General features: G+C 48.1%; 1 protein-coding gene across 1 annotated transcript in view; it reads right to left on the bottom strand.

Moving 5' to 3' along the window:
• Nucleotides 1-19863, bottom strand: part of LOC126529250 (protein Tob1-like) — a 30532-nt gene extending 10669 nt beyond the window's left edge. Inside the window, exons 1-2 of the mRNA XM_050176855.2 lie at nucleotides 19308-19863; nucleotides 3432-3600 (exon numbers count right to left, since the gene is read on the bottom strand). Coding sequence (XP_050032812.1) covers nucleotides 3432-3600; nucleotides 19308-19317 — 179 coding nt within the window. The 5' untranslated portion in view covers nucleotides 19318-19863. The remainder of the gene's footprint in view (nucleotides 1-3431; nucleotides 3601-19307) is intronic.
• Between the last annotated feature and the right edge of the window lie 429 nt (nucleotides 19864-20292).

Below are 20292 nucleotides of genomic sequence, written 5' to 3'. Positions count from 1 at the left end.
AAATTGTTCTACGCGACACCGATGTCAAACCACACCCGTAATCAGAGAATCCGTAGTTCGGAACTGCTTGTTTTATTCAACTGTGAAGCACTGAAGTACCTGAGAGAGGAGTTTGACAGCGATTGCTAATGCTAATAATGTTTATTTCATACAGATTTCGTGTGCCTGTCACGTCTATTATCATGCTTACTTGCCACAAAAATGTTGACAAAAAAGAAAACGCCTTTTGTCACCATCAACTACTTGATTACCCCTTAAGGGGGATAGTGCCGACCATGGAACAAATTAAGCGTCATTCATACACACGTCAGGGTGCGTGAAGTATATAGAATGCGAGCGTTAGCCCGAACGCCAGGCTTCTCTCCTACGCATTATAGCAGCGACGAGGCGCCAATCCTTCGTGCGGTGGTCATCTAAGGTTAAATGGTCTCGTGCGAAATCTCCGCAACGTACGAAGAAGAAGAAAAAGGTGCCGAGCACCACACTGCGAAGTTAAGCGTTATTTTGAAGCACCTAAGCGATTTCTAGCTCGATGCCATTGTAGCGAAAGACGACGCCGAGACGGGAACTCTCGCCAGTCGAGGTTGCGACGAAGAAAGCAATAAAGCCAAGCAGTCGTCCAGCGCGTGTACAGGGGCGTGCGAGCTGGATGACGTGGCAACAGAGCACCGGGGACGCGCATCGATCGGCCTGCAAGGGCGTCATCACGGCATGAAAGGCGCAACGTTATCGCACCGTACGTGGGTCAACTGAAGGCTCATCAACGCATGAGGAACAATCGAGGCCTTGATTACTCGAGCGGCGGATTGATTCGGCTGTGCGCAGCGACCCCTTTTCCAGTGGTTCCCGTCGCCTTCTTGTAGTCTGCCGAACGAATGCAAACGGCACGAGAAGCGCTCCTGCACCGCGCTTTGGATGCACTTGACGCTCGTGTAACCCCGTGTCCATCACCACAGACATCGGTGTGTTCATTCGAAATGGTTGGTGCCACTCGTAAAGCAGCGTAATTTTGAATAGCGCGACAGAGGACAAATGGTTCACATGGGACAGCGCTCTCTCGTCCTGTGCCTATTTTTCTTTTTCCTGCGTCGTGCTGTTCGAAATTCTGCTATTTCACGTGGACATCGGCTTTTATTATTTTCGAAATTGAGCAAGGAGAGACGACCGGGAAAAAAAATTCAGCCTTAACCAGAAGCGGAGTGACTTCGTGCACACATTTCAATTGTTAACCTATCTCCTTCCTTGGCTGCCCTTCTTATTAAGAAAATATTGTCAGTCTGTAAGAAGCCATTGTGTCACACCCCCGTCGGCAAAAAACATGCTTGAGAAGTACATTTGTATAGCCTTGAGACTGTGTCGCCACCTGAGCTCAAGCATAAACACAAGCATGAACACAAGCATGAACACAAGCACAAACACAAGCATGAACGCAAGCATGAATACAAGCATGAACGCGACTACAGATTGTCTGGGTGTTAAGGTGAACGAAAGAAAAGCGTTTTACTTGACCCGCTTACACTCAAGTGCTACTGTGAACACGTACCCGTCCAATTTCTTAAAATAATGGATTTTCAGGGCTCTAAGAGACTATTTAATTTAGCAATAAGACCTTGCTGTCAAAGGCATTGGGTCGCTGAACTTGCCTTTGACTCAGGAGGTTAAAATTAATTAAAATTAAGGAGGTGATCTAAATTAATCCCGAGCTCCCACATTACGGCGTCTCTCACGGCCTTTGTGTTGCTTTGAGGAAAAGCACAAAGCCCGTAATTTAAGCTTGAGCTTCAGCTCGAGCTGGCAGTGCATGATGCATCGAGTAACTGTCTCAAGTAAGTGTCTATACTTACTCGAGCAAAAGTGTTGAGCTGCTGTGTCGTGTTCTGGGCTATCCTATTTTCGTATTTCAGAATGGCCACATTATATTATGCCACTCGTGTTTTGTTTTTACTCTTTATTGCCTCCTTATAGTATTCAAGCAAGACAGATTTCACAGGAACGTGGATACCTAAAGCGATCAACAGTCGTCTAACAACCGCTGGAGCCAACTTTCTGGCAGTGCGACTTGTCAACGTCGGTTGTAAAAAGCGTTGGCTACAGCCTGACAAATGCCTTTTATGGCCAATGTTACTCACTCCCTTGTATCATTATATCAAAGTATTAGCGTTATCATTACTTTCTATTCCGACATTTGTACTACCAATGCGTCAAAATATTGCTCCATTTGCGCGTTCTGTGCGCTTTGTTATACCTACGTGCTACTCATTACCTATATTGATGTCGTTGCAACTATAGTTAACATCTGTTGTGCGTCTACCATAAATGTAAGAATTATTTCAATATCCGCTCTTCTCCACACGCGTATACCTATGTAAATGTCCATGTTGTGAACCCGTATGGTAAATGAGTGAAATAAAAATAAAGTCAAATCGCCATAATTACAAATTCGTAGAGACAACGTAACTTTCTTTGAATTATAAGAAGTTGGAATACGCGCAATGTTCCTACACGAGGAACAGGAAATTGGCTTTATACGCGAAGAGAATGTACAGACGTGCAAACGCATTGAACGAAAAGCTTGTGTAACAAGAAACCTTCAGGCATGCTCCCCAGCTGTGTGCGCAGCGCCGCCGCTGGATTGTATATCTGTATATATATCTACATTGAGCGCGAAAAATATCCCGTCTCGAGGTTTTTCTGTTCTTTGTAATAACAAAAGCATAGCTTGAAAAAAGGCATTCGCGAAATATCAGACGTATAGTCAACGTCGATGCACCACGTCTTTCCAAGTCTTTTCTTAAAGAACCGTTTTGACACAAAAAAGACAGTACGTGGGAGTGCGTAAGCAGGCTTATTTCACGGATCTAACTTGCCGAAACATAGATGGCCCAACTCACGGATGTTAACTTGCCCAAATCATGATGACCTCTCCCTTCCGAACGTTTTTAAAGCCGAGAGACGCCTTTTGAAAGGTCGGTTGGTGCGCGAGAAATGGAGCGTGACACGGGTAGTGGCACCAGTCCCTGCACGCTGACATCTCATATTTCCGATACCGTGGTTAGTGCGATTTCGAAACTATAGCCTGAAGTCCGCCATGTTGATTACGTCAGAAAAACAAATACGTGGAGATGCGCGCTTTTGGATCTTGCGCACGGTGCGCCCGTAATCTAAGGTAGGTAAATCACAGGCTCTGCGAAAAAAACAAAACCCCAAAAATGTTCTCAGCAACTCAAAGTGACAATCCAAGAGTGACTAAACTGCTGATGTGCTTGGCAATATCAAGTTTAACCGCAGTCTTGAATATCATCTCATATGAAAAGGCGTCGAGGAAATTGGGTTTACTCGCAGAACCCTAATCCACGCACTTTTGATCACGAGTACACGTCGGAAACGCGTTCCGCGAGGTCACCGCCTTGGTGCCCCGTTTGTCAACGCACCAGTGTCCGCGGAACTTGCGCCTGAGCGCCCGGTCCAGCTCCTCGGCGAACTGGTTGACCCGTCTTCGGGGCAGCTTGTTGTACAGAAAGGAAACGAGGAAGTTGAGCGCCACCTGGATCTCAACCTGCATCCTGCTGGGAGCCGCGCCTGCCTCCGAGGAGTCGGCCACTGCAGAGAGAAAGAGAAACAAAGAAGTGGTTTGACGTCCCAAAACAAGCAAGCTAATCGCTTGTGGGGTGTAACAATAAGGTATGATGTGACAAGCACCACAAGCTATCACGTCACTCGCACCAAGGTTGTAGACAGGTCCATCGAAGCAAGCATACCTCAAGGCGAACCTGCGCTTTGTTGCGCTTATTGTAGGCAACAACTGATTGATTATATTCAGTCGTCGATTACGCAGGCGTCACGAATCGCAGTAAGGTGGAAACCTGCGCGAATAGGAATGGATGAATTCTTTGTATCAGCGCGAAAACAGGCGGCAACAAAAACAACACGTGTGTGTGTGTGTGTGTGTGTGTGTGTGTGTGTGTGTGTGTGTGTGTGTGTGTGTGTGTGTGTGTGTGTGTGTGTGTGTGTGTGTGTGTGTGTGTGTGTGTGTGTGTGTGTGTGTGTGTGTGTGTGTGTGTGTGTGTGTGTGTGTGTGTGTGTGCGCGCGCGCGCATGCGTGAGTGCGTGCGTGCGTGCGTGCGTGCATGTGTGTGTGTGTGTGCCTACGCAAGCTACCGCAAGAGTAACATCTCTCCCGCGGCACTAGCGATCCTCACAAAACGCAAATCACCGGGACGGGCCGTTGAGCTCGTGTGGGTCCCGGCTCACTCGCAAGTGGAAGGCAACGCACTCGCCGACCACTATGCCCGACAACTGTCAATTCGGGCCGAGGACGAGCCAGAGCTACTGCACCCCGCGACAAATTACAAAGACATCACCCAAATGTACACAGGCGGCAGATGTAGGCTTCCCCGTCCGCATCCGCAACTCAGCCGAAGGCAGCAAACGGTCGTGCGACACGCGCAAGCGGGGTCGCTAGCGCATCCCATGCTCTTGCACAAGATGTTCCCAGCAGAGCATGACACTTCATGCCCGTTTTGCAGACGATCGGAAGGCACTCTAGCACACATCCTTGCAGAGTGCACTAAACTTAAGAACCGCCCACCAACCCTACCCCCCCCCCCCCCTCCTCAGCCCCAATCCCCCCGAGCGATGGCAGACCTTGTTGTCCTGCCCCGACGTACCGACCCGCTGATACAAAGAATACGTCACTAATTACGGTGAAAATTTTTCCTTTACACATTAGCGTACATTAAGTGAAACGATATTCACGCCTTTGGGAATGGAGCAGCCATTTTCCAGAGCTTTAGCAACGAACACAACCTTCGAACTTTCTGGCCTTGAAGCCATCTCTACACACGGAAGTAAAATGTTGAGCACGTGTGTACAATTTTTTTAGCGACCGAGTAAGGAAATAAAAAGAGGCGATACATTTCACGGTCAACCTCGACCGCTTCCTTCCGAGAGTGCTGGACGAGTGAGTGTCGGATTTGGTAATCTCTGTTGCCCCCAGCGGTGCCTTTGTTTGTCCTAAGCAGCCCAGTGGATCGTTTTCGAGACGATCACGTGACACCGCAACTCTACACCACGCGTGCGCGTTGCTTGTGGTACGACGCTGCTGGCTTCATTACGTCTCGCGCCACGTATGTAAGAATGCCTGAAAGCTTACACCAAGTACGCCGTTTAGTCAGCACTTCTCTGATTCAGCCTATTCGCTTCATCAGCCCATTCGGCGGCTTTTACCGCATTCGGCTTCGAGCCGCGGACAATACAAAGGCTCGAGTGGCGACCGCAGCACAGGCGCCGCTCGGCGGACTGCACCCGAAGCTGACCACCCACCCCTCCATTAACCGCATCTTATCGACGACATAGCTCAACGCCCCTTTAAAGCTGACGTTCAATATTGGTATGGCTAAGTGTGGCACGGTCGACTGATTGGAAACAGTATTTATATTGACTTGTACTCTGGCAGGTGAGTAGCAAGTGAGATAAATATGGGCGTTTGCGTATAGGACCTCCTTCCAAAAATTTTATTGATCGCCATAAGAACGCTGTGCTACGAAAGAGGCACAGCCTGTTAGTAGAGACTCGTAACCTGCTACGCTGTCTATCGCTACGCTTGCCATCACGATGCAGCAAGGCCAAGTGCGAGTTCGGTTCAAGTGAACGTGAAGCAAAAGGCAAAGCTCAACGATGAGGATTTGACAGTAATAAGCCAGAATTGTAACCAAAATAAAAACTACGGTCCCCTCTTGCAATTTAACTCACGCTTGTGGTCTAACAACGACGTGTGTTGACGTCGCCACGGCATATGGCTGAATTCGTGTGGAGCAATGGCGTGCAGCCGAATTGTCGCCATGTTCTTCTTTTAGCGCAAATCTGAGGCGCCTGTTCCCGCGTCGGCGTCGGCGTTGTCCCTCGACCGAGCGAACGCGGAGCACATTGAGAGATGAAAGACGACGATATCGAAGAGACCGTGAGGTGGATAGCGGAGGAGGAGGGTATGGCGAAAGCGAGGAGAAAAGCGCAGTGCCGCGCAAGACGGGCTATGCGGCGACGATAGCTGCGAGATGGCGTCAGAGTAGTGCGCGTCGTCTATATCGAAACAAAGCATTCCATGAGCGAATGTCCGTCTGCGGCGGCTACTGTGAATCGCGCCCACGCGTCACCCTCTCGTGATCTCCCAATTAGCGAGGCAGTCGCATCACACTTCACTCCGTTTGCAACGTGCCCCACGAGACAGATTGTCCGCGCCAGCCAATATACTGCGAAATGAAAACATGTATAGAGACGCGCTCAAATTTTGCATTAGGGAGTATCGTAATTGTCGGTGATTTTTGTTTTGTTTATTCCAACCTATTCGCCGTGTCCTCTGACCAGGCCCCCGATAAAGAGCATAGCCCTCCGGGGATAATGAGGGAGGAACACACTTTTAAGAAAAGGTTGTCCTCGGATAGACAGATACGTGCCCGGGACAAACAGTCACGAAATCGCAGTACAGTCACTCATTACGTCACCACTCTGGAATTCCGCACTACAACACATCGAGCCCACGCATAGCATCATGTCCTTTGAGCTTTCGGCTTCCTTTTTAAGCTGCCACGATAATGATGATTATGGTGATGACAATCTGGAGAGGAAAGCTTATGACCGAGTACGAATTATGAGCAAATTTTGGAAGGAGGCTAACGAAAGCGATCTCAACGGAGAGCTCAATCCTGCCCCAGCGCTGCTAACATGTGATGCATGTTCTTCACCCGCTACTTCCTTCTTGTACGCATTACGCGATAGCTACGCCAAACTTTCCGCCAATGCCTACATGTAACGAAAGCCTTGGACCTGTCAGCGTTGCCCAATTTTCATTTTTTCCTCACGTCTCCTACCGCATGCAAAAGCAGAGTGATCTTTTTTTTTTTCCGTCACCGCAGTTTCACATCGCGAAACGTGTTCTGCGTGCCGCGAATGCGACAAGAACGACCTCCGCTGCTGTGGTTCCTCTCGCATTCCTCCACGTGGTGCTGAGTTATAGGAATTCTCGCGAAAATGTTTACCTTCTGCATATACATCTACCAGACCTTGAAGTTTAGCGAAAAAAAAGAAAGTTGCATCGCTGCCAGCACCCCTTAGCATTCATAGGAAGCCTTCACTAGCGCGTTGACTTCTTCAAGGCATACGAGCGGCGTGTTTGTAAACAAACGTAGATCTATTAGAGGAAGAGCACAGACAAGGAGGGCGCCTGTCTGTCCGTCTCTGTCACCTTACAACCCTTTTGTCTCCCCAACTAGCCAAACTAGATCGAGCAACCGCTGCGAAACGGTGTAAAATTGCATCGTCCCCATCATCACCGTCATAATCAACATCAGCCTATATTTCGTCTATTTCACGGACTGCTTTGCATGCATATTTCCTAATCTCGTCACGCCACCCAAATTTCGACCGTCCTCGACTTCGCTTTTCTTCTCTCGGCGAACATTCGGCGTATTGTAATGTTTAAGTAACTAAATTACCTGCTCTGCCCGGCTCCACTCCTTCCTGTTGAACCTCAACTATATTGTCGGCTACACCTGTTTTCTTTATCAATGTTCCAGTGCTCCTGCTTGTTATAGCTGACGACGTACAGCACGCTGTCCCGGCAAAGGCACCGCACGCACACACGTACACGCGCAAAGACGCACAGATGCATACAGGCAAATGCATCGTATACACGGTGAGGCTTTGTTTCTCCTTCGCTTTCGCAGTCTGTCGCATCGAATACAATCATCGCAGCAATTCTCAAACAAAACGACGGTATGCCCGAAGGTATTCGCCAAAGCTGATTCTAGAGTAGACTCCTCTCTAACTGTGCCGAATCTAGGGGAACATTAGCTTCAATGACAATGGCGGAGATAAATATTTGCACGAACACACAAACAATTTGCATTTGGATCCTCATAGCACCTTCGCTTGGGGAGCCTTTCTCACCACGCACTTACGTCGTCCGTATTGGATCCTTGTTAAGTACACGCAGACAGTCTCGGGCACTTGATCCCGTTATTGTTCGCCTATATTATGGCTTATTATTTGTGTTTTAACCCCTGCCACACGTCTTCGAGCCTGTATGAGGTGGGTGCGTGCAAATGACTGCGCCCCAATCGCGTGCATGCCAGTCGTGCAGCGGATCAAATTATGCTTGTCCGCATAATACGATGCGGCAACCACATGGAGCGTATTTCACGCGTATTTCTGGCGCGCAGGCACCCCGCGTCCGCACGGCCTCTTTATACACTCTGCGGCGATCGCAGTGTAATCCCCACCAAAACGTGCTCCATTTGGTTAGCGCTGAACCCAGATACAGCGTAGAGCGTGAACGTTCACTTTCCGTTTAGTTTTTTGCTGCAGATGCTGCCAGCTGCATTTATTGATTCATTGTAACGGTGCTCTTTTTCGCAGAAAGGTGCCTACGAGAGCTAGTTGGCGACTTATTGTGGCAAAGAAAAACAGAGTGAGAACAGAACACAGTGCTGTGTCCTGTGTAAGTTGTCGCTTTGTCAATAGCATTGTTGCTGTTTGTTTGTTTCTTATTTCTCTGCAGGGAGGGGGCTTTTTATTGGCACATATTTTAGTATTGTACTGATTTGTTCATATCCTACTGCCATATAAAATATCACGGCCGTTAAAGGCATAAAAAAAACAAAAGTAAATGAAAGCGTAAAAACTGCCCGTCGATAAATTTACGCGCCGACGCAGGGCGACGCCGAAAATGTACGCGTGTGATACGCTCCATGTGGTTCCCGCTACAGCGCGCGCATCGAGGCGTCCTAGCCTCGCCGTTGTACAGAAGCGCCGCCACATCTTAGTGACGTCACATTTCACACTTCCGGCGCACGTCGAGTGCAACCATTATCTTTATGTGTTGCCCCGGTGGGATCGTTGCACGTATTAAAGAAATACGAAACGATGTGAACTAATGTGGAGCGAACGCCGACATCTGTATGCTGCCAAATCGAGTTAGACACTGGCCATGACAGCTCGCGCGCCGGCAGCTTGTTTCGTAATCTGCAGCCTGCGCGCGAATTACATCGCGCGTCGAAATGTAAAACTCCAGCGTCCCCCCTTCGCGTTGGCGACTTCGTCGTTCGCATTTTCAGCTCGCTTCTCATCCAATTTTACGCCTTCTGTGGAACCAAAGTGCTATAGAACAGGCCTATTTTTACACGGCCTATGCACTACATACTAAGGGAGGGAAAATAAAAGTGAATAGTAAAAGGGCAGGGTTTGATCTGTCAGAACCTGTCGCTTCGCAGAAAAGGTTATTTCATATTCTATTGGATAGGGCGCGTTGTACCCTTGATAATCGTTGGGTAGCAAACCAGAGTCTTATCCCGTTAACCTCCCTGCCTTTCCCATCCCGTTTATCTCTCTCTCTCTCTCTCTCTCTCTCTCTCTCTCTCTCTCTCTCTCTCTCTCTCTCTCTCTTTCTCTCTCTTGTGTTATGTTATCTCTCTCTCTTTCCGAGGGTAAGACGTCTGGAAAATCTTTATCGGCAATGTTTTCACAATCCAGGGCTCCTGGATTGTGAAAGAAACCCGCTAGCACTTCAAACAGTACGAGTGCAAGCAAAACGTGAAAAACCTGCTGTGCAATTTGCGAGAGCCTGATGCCGAGAGCCACTGAACCCCGTCGTGTGACAAGGTCCAAAGGGTTCACGTACGAAAATTGCTGCAATTTTCCACTTCGACCGCAAAATTTGATTCATTTCATGCAGATCAGTTAAACCTAACTTGGTCGAAGTGAATGAACACCTCTCAAAGCCGACACATTTTTTTTTGCAGGAAGTGCGAAATGTGCACCAGCCCGCAGCCGTAAGCTTTACATCATTCTGACGACGCAAGAAATGCGTTGGAACTAAGTTTCCAATGGGCGGAATTATTTGACGGCTGAGGGGGCCAAGTGTTTTCTACAGATGGTCTGAATAAAATTTTGTATGTCTACCGGTACTGCAGACTAATCGAAGTTAAAAGATCAACCGAAGGCAAAAGCGCGCTCCCCGATTGCGCGGCGGTGCTTCAAACCCGCCGAAGCGCGCGCGCGACCGGCGCCTTCCTTTTGCTGACGTCACCAGAATAGCGGTGAACGGTGGGCGCGCTGATTGGAACAATGTTGACAGTACACAGTGCGCGGGCGGCGGAGAGCGGTGGCTCAGGCGCTGTGCGGCCTGACCTCCATGCGACCTTGTTCCACAGCGAGCCGCGCATCGATTTGCCCTAGTTTTCGGGGGGGAACCGCCATTCGGAAGCACAGAAAGAGGGAAGGACGAACACCCTCCTCGGCCCTGTTCCTTTTTCTCCTCTGCGCATCAATCGCGCCCGTTGTCTTCTTCTTCTTCATCCTCAGCTTCCTCTCGTTCCCTTCTTGCTCACCTGTCTCTGTTTTACTCTCTCATTATCTCTCTCTCTCTTTCTCTCTCTCACTCTCTCTGCTGGGCAGCTCGCAGCGGCCCCTGTCGGCCACCGCGTGCTTCCGCCCACGCGTCGTCTGCTGCTGCCCTTTTCTTTTGCTGCGCGGCGCTCTCCCTGTTGTGCCGTCTGCTACTATGCGGTTTCGTCTGCTCGCGTGGGGCTACGCGTCGTATGCTGTTAGCCGGCCTCTTATTGGGACTCTGGCAGCGGCTCTGTGATTGAATCCAGCTGCGCGAGCTGCCAGCAGCCGCGCTCGAGAGCTCAATTCCGACGGTGCTATATAACGGAACTCCACGTGTGTAATGAGAAACGATGCCCATCGTTTATTTCAACGTCGTAATCGCAAAACAAAAAAAAAACTCGTATTATTGCAAGGTGAGACGGTACCTATTCCTTGTAAAATATGGCGCTACAACTGTGTGGCAGAAATAAAAATGAGTGAGAGGAAGTTGTGAGCCAATAAACAATGACGAATAAAGAAAAAGGGACAGGCACGTTGCATCGTGAAGTACCGGCTTTCTGTGAAATGGGGCTCCGAACTGCATTCAGAGTATTTCTAGCGTTGCCACTGATGTAGTTCACATCTCACACTCGCCTCAGAAATAGCAAAAAGCCAATATGCAAAGCCCTCCAAGAATCGTAAACCGCCTTTCACGTCCTCCAAAAGTAATAAAGCTAACAGACTTGTGAGCGGTTACGTTAAATCCTGGGTGCGGCATAAATTTTACTCGCTTTGTACACTTTCCCCTGTATATCCGTCCACGGAGATCAAAGCGAAAACTACGGACGGGGCTCAACAGGAAAAAATAAAGAAACAAAATGCCCTAAATACGCGCTAAATACCCACGAGAACATATGGCATCATACATCGCGATGCCATATGGAAAGGCTTCTTTCTGCGTGCACGTCAAAAGGACCACGTTCAAAGTGTGCGACAGAGCTAACTTTCTCGTTGAACCTCGTCGTGAATTTTATTTTGCTTTTCCAACTTTTTCGGCCGCGTTTTATGGCGTCCCCAATGTCCCCACTCTAAAGCAGCTGTCCCGTTTCCTCCTCTCACTAAGATGATTCGTTACTTTCGCGTGAAAAACTCCTGGCAAATAATTCGCATTTTCTTTTCCTTTCGTTAATCTTTTTATTTATTTTTCTGCACCCTTAAACTCGATTTTTCCTTTCTTTCACGCAGCGGTTGACGTCATGTTCGTTAACAAGAAACGTTCGTGTGTCGAGAGCGAAAAAAAAGAAAGAACTCATGTCGCGTTTCTTGACAGACAAAACACGACGCCCGTCAGGTTGCGAGAACTGGCGAGAACGCGCGCCCACGAAAGGCGCCATCTTGAGTCGGTACGCCAGCACCGCGCTTACTTTTTGCGAAGAAGTCGTAGCGCAATTCTAAACCTAGTATTCTAGGTCGTGTTCCCGCGCGAAGAGGTGCGTTCTTGCCGCCGAAAAGATTCTCACACCCCGTGCCGTACATACGTAAGCATAGAACCGCGTCTTGTCTTGATACAACTTAGTGCGACGACTTAGTGCAGGTGACTTTGTATTAAGTCACCTGCACCTTCATACCAGTTGTTCACGAGGTTTGCGCAGTCTCTATAAGCATACGACTGTTCTGTTTTGCACACAACGCGGAATTGCATCTACCGCAGTAAGCGTCTGTTGTAGTGCACTCTGTAATGGATAAGAAATCGAATAGAAAGAAAGAAAGAAAGAAAGAAGGAAAGACAACTAACGTCACCTCACTAGAGAATAACCGGAAGTGCAAATCAGCCCCTCGCAGATGGCATTGCCGCCTAGCGAGCGCTTCAGAATTAAAAAGCCTTTCTTTTGGGATACTCCGATTGGAAAATAGGTAGCTGTTTGTGGCAACGTCATCTGAACGCGGTCACTGGCAGTGGCCTCGCTACGTAGCACTGAAAAAAGGCCCTGTGATAGCCTATTATGTTAGGGGACGTTAGTGAAATAAACGAAGGTAAAAAAAATCAACGTCGGCTAAACGTAACGCAAACCTGGTTATTAATTTTATTGAAACGACACTTATTAAAATCTATTGCATTAGTTATCGCAATTCTGTCCCATCAGCTGGGTTACTCGAAGAGGCGGACTACACTTCATCAATACCCATGAGGTCCAGTTTGATTTTAATCACTGCACTTCATGCAGCGTCCAATCGCAGCATATGCGTACAACTTTGGGGCGTTAATGCCTATTAATTATTAAAATTATTACAGACACCGAAGAGTTTCTTTTCTTTCTGATATATGAAGGTGTAAGTGTGCCTTCACTTACGTCAACACAAGGCTGGAGCACTACAGATTGATTGATTGATTGATTGATTGATTGATTGATTGATTGATTGATTGATTGATTGATTGATTGATTGATTGATTGATTGATTGATTGATTGATTGATTATTGTGTTTTGATGTTTCTGAGTTGGTGCAGTGGCGCGGGATTTCTCCTTTTTCTACCATCTGGTATAACTGAAAATAAAGCCAAATTTCAGAAACCTGCGCTTTTTCGCATATCAGTATTTCTTTTGTACCCCTCTTGCATCACAGTTCTGACGCCTCTCTGTAGGCGGGGCACGAACCCACAACCTCGCAAGCGTTCAGCAGCGAACGGCTACCTTTGCCGCTGACACGCGTCAATGCAAGGCAAAATAGCCAACTCTGCGTACTCTGAGAACGCACACGGCGAGGCTAAATGCAATATAGGTGGGGTCACGATTAGCAGAAAACAAAATATCATAAAAATAATAAAGAAATCAAGTAGGCCCAAAAAGCGTGCGTTGCGCGTTTGAAAGAGCAGAGCAGGCTGCGAACAGCTGTCTTCTCCGAGGCCGGCCGCTTATTTCTCTAAGAAGCCCTGCAGCACACCTCGCTCCCCCCTCCCCACCACCACTACCACCCTCGCCCCTGCCCAGATGTTTCTCCCCTCTCCCTCTCCTCTCGTCATCTCAAGCTCGTTCGATCGCGTCTGCTGTCTATATATATATCCCTGACATTCAGTTGCATCTGGACAGAATGGTTACGGAAAGCAATAAAAAGTCGGACAGGATGACAAAGGATATTTTGTTATAACTTTTGCAAGGGTAGCGCCCTCGGAAGTAATCACCGAGACAGTCTGCAGGAAATGTGTAAACGTTTTTCTTTGAAGACTGCGTAGGCCCTCTCGAAGAAGGTTATACACTAACAGTTTTACCTTCTTGACAAGAAATATCGGTAGTCTGTCTCACAACCGCTAAGCGTTCGGAATAGAGGCGGATTTGTTAGCAGCTTTTGTGGGTCGCAATAACAATAACAACAATACTTTTTATTAATAATAATGGTATCCATGTCCCCATTGACAAAACTGTTCGACAAATTACATCAGGAAGCATGAGGACAGCATGCAGAATTTATCTTCAGCCTAAAAGAAACAGTGCTTTGGCCGACAATCTACAGTCTGACGAGACACAATTGGGCCTGCACTACGGTCAAAACATGTGACGATCGGCCGGTACTCGCAATCAAGCGCCGGCTTGGAAAATATCACGTAGCTATGCGCGATGAATTTTGCCCTCTTAGACACTAGTGACGTCACACTGACGAACCGACGATCCACCAAGTCAAATGGGGACACTGACGAGCCAGGCGGTAATGTTCACCGCGTCCACGCTTTCGGCTCGCAGCTCCTTGACAGTTATAAAGCTCGGGCCATGCACTCGTTTCACACACTCATGACGAGGCGCGACCTCCTCCCCATTGGCTGCGCCGTCACGTGCCCAATGACGCAGGCACTAGACCACGCCTTTAGTCAGGCAGATGTCTGCAGCGCGACGTGTTCAATGACGCACGCACTAGACCACGCCTTTAGTCAGGCAGATGTCTGCGGCGTGACGTGTTCAATGACGTAGGCACTAGGCCACGCCTTAAGTCAGGCAGATGTCTGCGGCGTGACGTGTTCAATGACACGCGCACTAGGCCACGCCTTTAGTCGACCTGGACCGTGGAGCCGCCATGGTGTCGGGGGAAGCGCGGATCGTCTCGCAACCCGGAGGTCAGGGTTCGATTCCCACCAAAGACCGAAACCTACGAAATTTTCTTTTCGAAGACATTAACTTAATTTGTGTTACGGGAACCTCCCTGAGAAAGTTGACGTTAATCCGGGCATTTTATTGGCGTGATCTTACTGTTCGCGCCGTCGGCCATTTTTGGTACCATCGGTCGGTCACGCCGCCGACTGCGACGCCGCATTCTCGCGTAATGGGACGTATACTGCTTTCGCATCAAAAAAAAAAACAACGAAGTCCAAGTTTACGCGGACATTCCCTACGGTGATGTCAATGCCAGGATCTTATACTGTTCCGCCACTTAATTTAATCGGTCGGTGGAAAGTCCACCTAAGTCGTGTTTCCGTGGTCTATTTATTCTCAAGAGACAGGCTACGAACTCAAGACCTCGCACGCCTTCTTGAGCAGTCTGTGGACTCTGAAAACAACTTTCTTTCTACGTCTGCTGACCCGCGAGTAAGTAGACGGACAGGAGATGCTTTAACGACTTATTCGTACGACAGTCGATGCGAATTGTAGAGCCAAAATCGCTAAAGTATGCTTAAGAGACGTCGATGGCAAAGCAGTCTACGACTGAAAGAAATGTAGTTACTGATTTAATTTTGACTTGACTAAGGTGCAGCAGCTGTTGTTATATAAAATCCAACATTAGCGTCGCGGAGCCTTTTAACCATGTGGATCATAAATGATCATTTATACAGGCTGTGAAAAAAAGAACTCTTAAAACTTTGTTCTGCAGCATCACAGTTATCCTCCGAAACTTATGAGCTCATGCATGCCCTTGAGCAACCCATATAGACTCTGCTAGTAACCTTTCTCAAAACGAAGTCTATCGTGAAAGAGTAGCATATCTTTCTATGACGTAGTTTCAGTGTACAAACGAAATAAGTGACGTATGTCTAGAAGATGTCCGACAGATCACAAAGTTGTCGACGAAGAGTCTACATACTGGTCTGCTCTATTTTATTTTATTTTTTTACGTTAGAGCAGCAGCTGTCGCTAAACAGACAAAGGACGAGCACTTTTGCGTATAATAGCAGGGTCCTTCTCACGCGCCGTCGTGACAACAGCAACTACGCTGTCTTTTGTTGTTGTTGTTTTTCGAAAGCTGCGTTCGCGGGGTGGGTTTACAGGGATGTGTAGAAGACCTTCTTGCGGGACACCCGACACGGAGCCGTTGTGGGCCACCGACGCCGTGGCAGAGGGTGTTTTGTTTTTCTCGCGTATTTATAGCAGCCCTGGCTGCCACGTTGTGGCTCGGTCGACAGGACGCCGGGAAAAGAGGCCCCGGGGTGCAGGCGATCGCTCGCGTTCCGAGCGTTAACAAACGTGACACGTTCCCGCGAAGTCGAGCCTCGCGGTCTGACTCGGGCGGCCTTCGCGGTCGTCAGCGAGCCCCGATCCTTCGCACGATTAGGGGCTGCCGAACACCTGGGACTGCGTTGAGGCCCAGGGGCAGCTCGACGGAACGTTGTCCCAAGTCGGGCGAGAGCTCTGAAAGCTATGGCTTAATGGAGAGGCAGACCTCCAACGAATGTTTAAAAAAAAAAAAAGAGAGAGAACTGAGTGGCGGCATGTCGGTTATATGAACGTCCGTTCCGATGCGTCATGGCGCCATTTTTTTTTTACGTTGGTTGACGACCTGTAAATGCGTCAGCGGTGATGGCGATAGTGACACTCCAACAGCCTTAAGATATCTCCAGGACATGTTAAGTTTCCTCAGTAAGTGTTCTTTTTTTTTTTTACATATTGTCGCGGGGAGTTTACAGATGTTTCGTGTAAGCTCGCGTGTTTGTGCCGATGTATTAGTGACGCTGCCACGTCAGTGACGTCACTAAAGTGCCCTACCGTGCATATCGTTTCCGTTACAAAACAGAAAGCATGCACGTTTGGCCAAGTACGAATTTGGGGACAACCCTGTTAACAATGGCAACAACGAAGACTACAACCAAAGATGAAGTGTGAAGAAAAAATAAGAAACGTGAAAACTGCAACTAAGTGTAAGAAAAATCATGATAACAGGCAAAAAAAAGGACGACAGTTGGCCTTCGAAGTAGTGCGTCGTTGAACGCGTGGCGATCGATTGAGAATTTCGGGAGCGAGATGAAAAGCGCTAACTGCCTTTAGGCTTCACCTTCCGTCTCCAGACATTGGAACCTCCGGCTGAGGAATCACATGTATATCACCACACGCACCAATCCAAGATGGCGAGTCAATCCAAAACTTTGAATTATTCAGATAGCGACGTAAGCTTAAGCAACCCCTCGCCTTTCCTTCTTTTTTTCTTTCGTTTTGGCTTTCGAATGTTCCAATATCAAAGCGTGCGCCACACTATGCGCCGCTGTGAAGCCTCAGTGAGCCCCATGATTCGAAAACACAACTAAAAAAAGATAAGAACCGAATCAGAGCATGTATCGGCGCTTCGCGTATTCGCTCGGCTCCCCAATTCACGCCGTCACATGAGCTACGCAATCAACAAAGTTCATTCAGTCTCTTGATTCTCGGAGAAGAGCATGTCGATAGAGAGAGAGGTAAACATTTATTTTGCTCTAGGTCAGGGTCTTATCGATAGAGATTAGACTGGATTCTTCTTCATACGTGTTAATGTTTTTCTTCTTTCGTTCTTCAATGTTAAACAACATATTGGCCGAATGAACAATGTCTGGCCGAATGGCCGAATGAACCTAGCCTGAATGGAAGTTTGACGATTATTAATTAGGCCAGTATGCTAAGAAAAAGATCAGATAAACTGTCTCAAGTTTCATGTGTTTGCTTGGTTCTCTAAAGTTGCAGATTAGTGCTCCACCAGCACACCTTGACCAATGAAGCCACAATTAGACGACTCCGATTTGCAGGCGATTGTTCTGATGACAAAGAGAAGTCGTGTTTTGTTTTGATTAGTTTTGTTTGGTTAAGATAAGCTGCTCCAACGCCACTTTTTTATCAACTCTCAGCCACTCTCTCGTTTGACAAAGCAGCATCTCGAGAAAGATGTATAAAATATGGAGAAGATAAAGCGCGACTAGCGCCTCCCATTTCATTTTTTGTCGTTTGCTCTCCAGTTGAAAAATAAAGGCTCCCGGAACACGCTAAATTTTCTGTCGTGCCATAATAAATGTATTTCTGTTTGCAGACAAGCTTCTATAAAGACCAAGATAAAATTAGCACAATATAGATAAGATGGAACACCGTTTGAGTTCTCATTGTTCGTTCTTTAATGATCCAAAACATAGACAAGATGAGCGCGTGATGTTCTTTTTATCAATCCTCTATCAAAGTATCCCTGTAATCGGATGATAATCTCAGGAGGCAAATATACAGTAAAAAGCGAGAGACAAAGATAAGAGTGAGAGAGATAAGTACCATCTACGCTTTTCTTTATTTGTTTCTTTCTCGAACGTCCCTAAACAAAGGCCGCAAGAGCAAGTTAAATTATTTGCTCGCTCACGAGCATACGGAGGCACAGAAGTAAGGGTGACATGGATAAGATAAGATGCTGTCCTAGCTATTTCCCTTTCTTCATTATTTGCTTCTTTCTCCAACATTCCGAAACACAGTCTCCAAGGGTACAATATTGAAGCATCTGCTCGCACGCGAACATCCCGAAGCACAAAGATAAGAAAATAGTTAGATAGAAAAGATAAAGGGCTCTCCTAGATCACTTCCCTCCTTTATGCGGGGGCTTTCTTTTATTTCTTGAACCTCACAGAACGAAAGATGTAAGAGCAAAACAGTATTCTATTTACATGCACACAATGATTCGGAGACGCAGAGATAAGATAAGGACGAGATGAGTAAGATAAAGCGCTGTGCTATCTAGCCCTCTTCCTTCACATGTCTGCTTCTTTCTCGAACGCTCCCAAAACACAGGCAGCAGAGGGCGCACTATCGAAGTATCTACTCGCGTACGAGCATCCCGAGAGAAAGATAAGGGCGAGAGGGATAAGACGAAGGCGTCGTATCCTACTTCGCTCCCCTCCCCGTGTTTGCTCCCTTTATTTTCGGACGTTCCAAACACAGGCAGAACAGCAGCATCGGCGCCCACCGCGCTCTGTTTTTGTCCCGGCGACTGCCATTGGAGGAACGTCTAGATCGATAACTCTATATGTGGTCGAGGATTGGAGTCAGCGAGCCGAGATAGAAAAGAGATAAAGTACAAAGGAGCGCCGTCCAGCACGCGTCTCTCGATTTTCAAGGTCCCCTCCCAACAGGGGACTATTTGACGAAATAACTGGGGCAAAAGAATGTAAAGCTCCGTTCAACTCGATCATGGCGGAACAAGTGCTTCGAGCACTAACAGCTGTAAGCAGTTGATCCCTAATGTAACCCTTTTCTTTTTTGTTGCTCAGGTCCTGCAAGTTTCATAGTAGGCTCGGTAAAGAAACGTACTATCGATGGCCTACCTTACGAATACCACTCGTCGATAAAGGCTGTGAGCTACGTCATCAGTAGGCCACGATACCAACGATGGTTAAAGTCACCCTGCTGTGTTGTTCTCCGCGGACTTCCCTGTGAGTCCCAAATAAAAATGGTAAGCCTAATTCCCGCGCAGTCTCGCATTCAACGTAATCTGTCAGTGGCACGGCAAAACCGATAACCTGAAGGAAGAAAAACTATTCAAGGTCACCGCATTACCCCCCACCCAGAAACGCCGATATGGAGCGAGTTGCGAGGAGGTTCGAGCGAGCAAGGGTGGCGAAGGAGGGAAAGGGGGGTTGGTTATTGTTGTCACGACAGGATTGTTTACAAACACCGATAACGAACGAGCGCTGCCAAGATAAACGGCGTGCAAATTTTCGAACAAAAAAGAAGAAGGAGCACGGACTCACCGGAATGCATCCAAAGACGAAGTGTGTCACGGGAGTCCGGCGACAGCGGCTAGCTTGCCTAGAGGTCGCAGGAAACACAGCTGGCAGTCGGCGGCGGCGGCGATGAGACGCTATTCGCTTGCTTGGCCGTTGAGCAGAGACAGAAGACAAGGCGGTTGAAGAACCCGACTAGCGTTATATAGATATATAAACTGGCTTACACGAGTAGACAAATGAACCGACGTCTTCTCTTCGCGGGCGCACCGTAAATAGAGCCAGACGAAGGGGGTACAAAAGAGAACGGCAACAGAGTTTCTTACGGGGAAGAATACAAACACGAACTGGCGTGGCAGCGAAACACCGGTGGCAAAAAATCAAAGCACGGCGGAACGTTGTCGCCGGAGTACAAAAAGAGAGGTCTGGGCAGCAGCGGAGACTGTTGTGTGTTCCTTCGAGTGGGCTTTTTTGGCGAACGAGTCCCAGCTTCTAACGGATGGCGCCAGCTAGCCGCGCGCTAGCTCGCACCGGCGGGGAGCCGTTGAGCCCGGCGCTGAATTGCGCGGAGCCGCGGGCCAGGGCTTTATACGGTGCGAGATCGTCTGCTCCGAAACGTATCGCTCCGCCCGAGAGCGCGCGCGTGCGTGCGCGCTGAGATATAGTTCGCGCTTGTTCTTTTAAAAAAACGGGACTAGTTCGTTATTTACTGCAAAGCCGTAGGCGCTGCGGCCGAGGTAAATTGCGAGAAAAAAAACTCTTCATGGTACCGTAACGATAGCTTGAGTACGTAATGAGAACGGGTTAAATATGCTACGTGGGCAAGAATGCGAGGAAAATGTAAGTTTACGGAAACGGATAAAACAAGGTCGGCTTTAGCGAAGGCGTAGCAAAATACACCACCGAGCTCTGAACCGAGCTCAGCAACGACTACAGCGAGTTTTTCAAAAGTTCAAGAATTCGTCAAAAGCAGCCGCGCCACGTAAAATGGAGACACATCTGGAGATTTTGT

Source organism: Dermacentor andersoni, chromosome 8 (assembly GCF_023375885.2).
Source record: "Dermacentor andersoni chromosome 8, qqDerAnde1_hic_scaffold, whole genome shotgun sequence".
In the NCBI taxonomy this organism is placed as follows: Eukaryota; Metazoa; Arthropoda; class Arachnida; order Ixodida; family Ixodidae; genus Dermacentor; species Dermacentor andersoni.
This window is presented reverse-complemented; position numbering and strand designations above follow the sequence as displayed.